The sequence below is a fragment of the Dicentrarchus labrax genome, unplaced genomic scaffold, assembly GCF_905237075.1.
Source record: "Dicentrarchus labrax unplaced genomic scaffold, dlabrax2021, whole genome shotgun sequence".
Taxonomy (NCBI): Eukaryota; Metazoa; Chordata; class Actinopteri; family Moronidae; genus Dicentrarchus; species Dicentrarchus labrax.
The window spans coordinates 640,001-647,292 of NW_026136875.1; the positions used below are offsets into that span (position 1 = coordinate 640,001).

Here is a 7,292-nt window from a genome sequence, read left to right on the forward strand (position 1 = left end):
CTATTCTGGGTGAAGCAGAAATGCTCAAAGAGATTAATAATGAGGAGAAGAAACTAATATGATTAATAATGACAGCAGCAACAAAATGTACATTAACTATTGTCATATTGCCCCCCAGAAACAATCCTGTACAATGTTAAAGGGCAACCAATGAAATGTGACAGGATGTGGGGCAAACTTGTTCCCAATATACAAACAATAGAGGGGCAGTTATTGCTATAGATATATACATTTGTGTATGAAGTGAGGCTGTGATTGATTGTTGATATTAATGACAGTCTGACAGGAAGCTGGAGGAGCTGCTCTGTGATTGGTGGATGGGACTGCCGCTCCGTGTGACCAATGAGCGAGCAGCAGAGTGTGTATATGAGCCCGGGTTGAAGCTCCGCTGCGGTATTACGGACTGTGAGAAGATGTCTGGAAGAGGTAAGGGAGCCGGAAAGGCCAGAGCAAAGGCAAAGAGCCGTTCATCCCGTGCCGGACTCCAGTTCCCCGTCGGCCGTGTCCACAGGCTGCTGAGGAAGGGAAACTACGCTCAGCGTGTCGGTGCCGGAGCTCCGGTGTACCTGGCCGCCGTGCTGGAGTACCTCACCGCTGAGATCCTGGAGTTGGCCGGAAACGCCGCCCGTGACAACAAGAAGACCAGAATCATCCCCCGCCATCTGCAGCTGGCCGTCCGCAACGACGAGGAGCTGAACAAACTGCTCGGGGGAGTCACCATCGCTCAGGGAGGCGTCCTGCCCAACATCCAGGCCGTCCTGCTGCCCAAGAAGACCGAGAAGGTCGCCAAGAAGTAGAGACCCGGACCAGACCCGAACCCAGACCCGGACCCGACCCGAGACACCACAACGGTTCTTTTAAGAGCCACAAACCTCCGATACAGAGCCACAGTCCTCTCTAATATTTATAGATCCATAAACAGATATTTAACTTCTTTATATATATTTATATAGACCAACAGTTCTACACTATAATGTGTCTTTATAAGTTAATAAATATATGACTTTATTTAATAAGTAGAATATAACTTTATATTATCAACTATCAGCTTTATTTAATAGTAATAACTAATTTATTAACAGATACAGTTCAACATATAACCCACCAAACTTTATATTTAAGAGTAGTCAGATCATTATTTATATATATTTAATAAGTTAATATATGATCTATAACTTTATATATGATCTCAGTTTCTTAAACAGTAATTAATGTTTGTAATAACTCTTTGTAGAGTCTGCAGTTCCAGTTTACAGTAACTGACGCACTTTATTAACATTTCTCTTTCACTTGTTTCTACATTCATTTAATATTAATATCCATATTTTCACTTTTATTCAACAACTTTAAATCTGTTTTTATTTCTCTATAATTTATATGGAAACTATATATTATATATATTAATAATAATAATATATAGATACATCAGGTCATCAATAACATCAGAGAAACTGATCAATAGGCAGTATTAATATCTGTTATGTCCAGTTCCTAAGGGGTTAACAGCTCTAATACTTCTACACATTTAAAGTTAAACTCTGTGCTGCTGACTCGTCATTATTATTATTATTATTCAAATAAAACATGAAATCATATTAAAGCCAACAACATGTATTGATCGATACATGTTCCAGGCTATAGATTGTTATATATTGTGGAGCAGTGTAAACATTAATATAAGATATATTTCACCCTGATAAAAACAATCCAACATCAGTCTACCTGGAATAAAAAAGAACAGCGACACCGATAGATTGAACACTCTTACTATAAATGAATATACAGAGAGTGTATATTAATAAAAGCACTGAGGTGATAAATGATGGATAAAGTCAGAACCTGTGGACTTCCTGTTAGAGCTGTTGTATAACAATGAGACACAACAGAGAGCGGGAAGTTAAACTAAAATATAATCCTGTTTTTCCTTGATGATGATGATGATAATATGATGATAATAATAATAATAATAATAATAATAATAACAATAATAACAATTATTATTATTATAATTATAATTCGGTATGTTTGTATGTGTTCAGATTTGCTATGATTATATATCAGACTGTTATTGACAGTAAGACTGTAATTAAATAGTCAATTAACCTCTGATGAGATAATCTGGATTTATTCTTTATGTTTTCTACTTTATTGTTAAATTGTTTCTGTAATGTCTTATCTAAAAACATTAAGCATCCAGTATTTTTTATTAACTTTTCATGAGTCATATGTAGCATTAAAACATTTATTTTAAATTCAAATCTATTATTATTTAATTTATTAATTTATATTAATTTAATAATCTATTAGTGGAAGATCAGCACACTCATTAACTTTGCTAACAGCATTATAAATATTATAAGATCTTATTATGAAAAAAAAAATGAAATTCTTGTTCTTGGCCCCAAAAACCTTAGAGACTCATTGTCTAAAGATATAGTTACTCTAGATGGCATTAACTTGGCCTCTAGCACCACTGTCAGGAATCTTGGAGTTATCTTTGATCAGGATTTGTCATTTAACTCCCACATAAAGCAGACCTCTAGGACTGCCTTCTTTCATTTACGTAATATTAGAAAAATTAGACACATACTATCACAGACAGATGCAGAAAAACTAATCCATGCATTTGTTACTTCAAGGCTGGATTACTGCAACTCTTTATTATCAGGTTGCCCCAATAAGTCCATTAAAACGCTCCAATTAATTCAGAACGCTGCAGCACGAGTACTGACAGGAACTAGAAAAAGAGATCACATCTCTCCTGTACTAGCTTCTCTGCATTGGCTCCCTGTAAAATGTAGAATAGAATTTAAAATCCTCCTCCTCACCTATAAAGCTCTTCATGGTCAGGCCCCTTCATATCTTAAAGAGCTCATAGTACCCTATTACCCCACTAGAACACTACGTTCTCTGAATGCTGGGCTACTTGTGGTTCCTATAGTCTCTAAAAGTAGAACAGGAGCCAGAGCCTTCAGTTACCAAGCTCCTCTCCTGTGGAACCAGCTTCCAGTTGTGGTTCGGGAGGCAGACACCCTCACCACATTCAAGAGTAGGCTTAAGACATTCCTCTTTGATAAAGCTTATAGTTAGGGCTGGATCAGGTGAGTCCTGAACCATCCCTTAGTTATGCTGCTATAGGCCTAGACTATCGGGGGATTTCCCATGGTGCACTGAGCTCCTCTCTTCCTCTCTCTTTCTGCACTCATTCATGTCCCATTAATGCATGTTACTAACTTCACTTCTTCCCCGGAGTTCTTGTGCTTTCTCGTCTCGCAGGTTCTTATCGATCCTGGTGGAGCCTCCTGCCATGGTCCTGCTAGATTGCCATTGCCAATACTGTTGTTGCTGTGCACCTGTCTGTCTGTCTGTCTGTCTCTCTCTCTCTCTCACCCCAACTGGTCGAGACAGACGACCACCCACCTAGAGCCGGAGGATCTGTCCTAGGTTTCTGCCTTTTAACAGGCAGTTTTTCCTTGCCCTTGTCTCCAAGGTCTTGCTCATGGTGGTACTGTTGGGTCTCTGTAATTAATGTTATAAAGAGTTCGGTCTAGACCTGCTCTATTTGAAAAGTGTCCTGAGATAACTTCTGTTATGAATTGGCGCTATACAAATAAAACTGAATTGAAATGTTATATATATAAAATCAGGAATTTAAGCTCCTAAAATGAACTTATACTATTGTTTGATTTATTAATGTACAGTATGTAATATAATTATTTATCCTTAAACAAAGCCCGTTTTAAGATTAATCAAGAATATGTCGACATTAAAACAGCATCAACACTGGAAACTGATGATGTCTGTTCAAAGACAATCTTTATTTTAATCTTTATAAAGTAATAAACTGCAGAATGATTTAATCTGTGATAATGGAAGAGGGTTCAATGCTGCACATTGAAATGTATTTTAGATTTACGATTACTTTTACTCTGTACAGGTCATTCTGGTTGGGGGTGCTTTAGTTTTGTTAAAATAAAGATTTAATGGGGTTAGGGTCATTTTAATAGCGGTCTATTCATGTCTACTCTGTAGTAGTGATCCTAGAGCCTCCATCAGTGAGGAAAACGACATATTGTATTTATTCTGAGTGGTTTATTAGTTCAAAAGGAAAAGATGAATTATTAACTGCTGGTAGTTTGTATAAAGTAGTAAACCCTGATCCTAGGACCACGTCCATAGAGGTTCTATATCTGTGAGGACTGAGCTCTGCAGATAGAGTGTGTGGCTCTTAAAAGAGCCTTTGGTTCGTTATCAGCGGGTCTGGATGAGCTTTAACCCCCGAAGCCGTACAGGGTGCGGCCCTGCCTCTTCAGAGCGTACACCACGTCCATGGCGGTGACGGTCTTCCTCTTGGCGTGCTCGGTGTAGGTGACGGCATCACGGATCACGTTCTCCAGGAACACCTTGAGCACACCGCGGGTCTCCTCGTAGATCAGACCGGAGATACGCTTCACACCGCCACGGCGAGCCAGACGGCGGATGGCGGGTTTGGTGATTCCCTGGATGTTATCACGGAGAACTTTACGGTGACGCTTGGCGCCTCCTTTACCGAGTCCTTTGCCTCCTTTTCCGCGGCCAGACATTTTCTTACTGTCGGTTAGTCAACGGTGAATGAGTGGATGCTGCTCGACCGTCACTATTTACAGCCTGACTGCGGACGTAACAGAGGACAGGCAGTTCGTATTTCAGGGGGCGGAGCCAAACTCAGTTTACTTTTTTAAATGTATTGATTTTAATGATCAGGAACGATTGTGTGTTCTTTCTTTTTTAAAATAAACTTTATTGACAACATTTGCAGAGTCAGGGAATCCCAGAGATTTCAATCTAAAGTCCAGAGCTGACAGAGAGAACACAGCAGCTTTCAACAGAAACTACAGAAACTACAGAAACTACAGAAACTGCAGAGACTACAGAGACTACAGAAACTACAGAAACTACAGAGACTACAGAGACTACAGAAACTACAGAGACTACAGAGACTACAGAATCTAGAGACTACAGAGACTACAGAAACTACAGAGACTACAGAGACTACAGAATCTAGAGACTACAGAGACTACAGAGACTACAGAAACTAGAGACTACAGAAACTACAGAAACTACAGGGACTGCAGAGACTACAGAAACTAGAGACTACAGAAACTACAGAGACTACAGAGACTACAGAGACTACAGAAACTACAGAGACTACAGAAACTACAGAAACTACAGAGACTACAGAGACTACAGAAACTACAGAGACTACAGAAACTACAGAGACTACAGAGACTACAGAGACTACAGAATCTAGAGACTACAGAGACTACAGAAACTACAGAGACTACAGAGACTACAGAATCTAGAGACTACAGAGACTACAGAGACTACAGAGACTACAGAAACTACAGAGACTACAGAGACTACAGGGACTGCAGAGACTACAGAAACTAGAGACTACAGAAACTACAGAGACTACAGAGACTACAGAAACTACAGAGACTACAGAGACTACAGAGAACTACAGAGACTACAGAAACTACAGAGACTACAGAAACTACAGAGACTACAGAAACTACAGAGACTACAGAGACTACAGAAACTACAGAGACTACAGAAACTACAGAAACTACAGAGACTACAGAGACTACAGAAACTACAGAGACTACAGAAACTACAGAGACTACAGAGACTACAGAGACTACAGAATCTAGAGACTACAGAGACTACAGAAACTACAGAGACTACAGAGACTACAGAATCTAGAGACTACAGAAACTACAGAGACTACAGAAACTACAGAGACTACAGAGACTACAGAGACTACAGGGACTGCAGAGACTACAGAAACTAGAGACTACAGAAACTACAGAGACTACAGAGACTACAGAAACTACAGAGACTACAGAGACTACAGAAACTACAGAGACTACAGAGACTACAGAGACTACAGAAACTACAGAAACTACAGAGACTACAGAGACTACAGAAACTACAGAGACTACAGAGACTACAGAAACTACAGAGACTACAGAGACTACAGAAACTACAGAGACTACAGAGACTACAGAGACTACAGAAACTACAGAGACTACAGAAACTACAGAAACTACAGAGACTACAGAGACTACAGAAACTACAGAGACTACAGAGACTACAGAGACATGGTGCTGACAGCTCAGCAGCTAGCTTCCTGCCTTGGAGCGTTGACACCGGGGGAATCACCAACGATACCTCCCTGGTTGCTTCCTCACTGATGGAGAGACTGATCACAGACCACTCTTCCTCACTGATGGAGAGACTGATCACAGACCACTCTTCCTCACTGATGGAGAGACTGATCACAGACCACTCTTCCTCACTGATGGAGAGACTGATCACAGACCACTCTTCCTCAGCAGTAAGGACAACACTGTCCACACCACTCAATGTCTTTGTGACTTTAGAGCAGCAGTGTTCATAGAGAGCTGGCAGTCTCCATTAAAGTGTCCTCACTCACACTCATTCAACAGAAAATATAATAATAACATTAATAATAATAATAATAATAATAATAATAATAATACAGAGCTTCAGAAACGGAGAGAGGAGGAGAGAAACCCCCGACAGACCCAGAGGCAGCGGTCATTAACAGACAATATCCAGGTAGATAATAGTGGTGAAAGTAATATTTTATCTATAATATCTATAATATCTTCAGCATTAGTTAATTTATATGTGTTACTTTAGCCAACTCAATAAAGTATAAGTATGCTAAGACCTTAAAATAACACATGTATCCCATTGAAAGGTGTTATTTATATGAATACACTGAATATGGCTCAGATTATATTGAACATGACATATATTTGTGTCTATAGTTACAGTACAATGTGCTCGAGACTTCATTATCGGTATTATATAATATTATGTAATTTATCTGAGAGCAGTGGAGCAGTCTGACACTACTCTTCACACTGTTTATTTTAATCTTAACTTCAGTTTTTTATTATTTAAATTGGAATTATTTTGTGTTTTTATGTTGTTTTAACATGTGAAATATAGGTTTTAATAGGTCTTGTTGCTTTATACTTTGTTTATCAGTCAAATACTTAATCAGCTTGATCAGTAAAATGTTAAAATAAAAAATAAAATGTTAAATAAATATGTGTTTGTCTATAATGAATCTTAAGTTAAATATCTCTGTTTATGTATCTATAAATAATAAAGTGGACTGTGGCTCTGTATCGGAGGTTTGTGGCTCTTAAGCCAGGACACACCAACCTGACGGCCGACCGCCAGCAGGAAAGCAGTCGGACTGATCAGTCGGCTCCCGT

The 7,292-nt window shown here is 39.1% G+C and overlaps 2 protein-coding genes across 2 annotated transcripts in view; one reads left to right on the forward strand and one right to left on the reverse strand.

The window, feature by feature from the left end:
- The window catches only part of LOC127360417 (late histone H2A.L3-like), a 4,405-nt gene extending 2,299 nt beyond the window's left edge, over positions 1 to 2,106 (forward strand). Inside the window, exon 1 of the mRNA XM_051394858.1 lies at positions 1 to 2,106. This exon is cut by the window's left edge and continues 2,299 nt beyond it. Within this exon, the coding sequence (XP_051250818.1) occupies positions 318 to 797 (480 nt within the window). The 5' untranslated portion in view covers positions 1 to 317 and the 3' untranslated portion in view covers positions 798 to 2,106.
- A 1,966-nt stretch (positions 2,107 to 4,072) lies between these two features.
- LOC127360419 (histone H4) lies at positions 4,073 to 4,628 on the reverse strand. Its single transcript, XM_051394860.1, has one exon. The coding sequence runs from the start codon at positions 4,581 to 4,583 to the stop codon at positions 4,272 to 4,274; it is 312 nt and encodes a 103-aa protein (XP_051250820.1). The 5' UTR covers positions 4,584 to 4,628; the 3' UTR covers positions 4,073 to 4,271.
- Between the last annotated feature and the right edge of the window lie 2,664 nt (positions 4,629 to 7,292).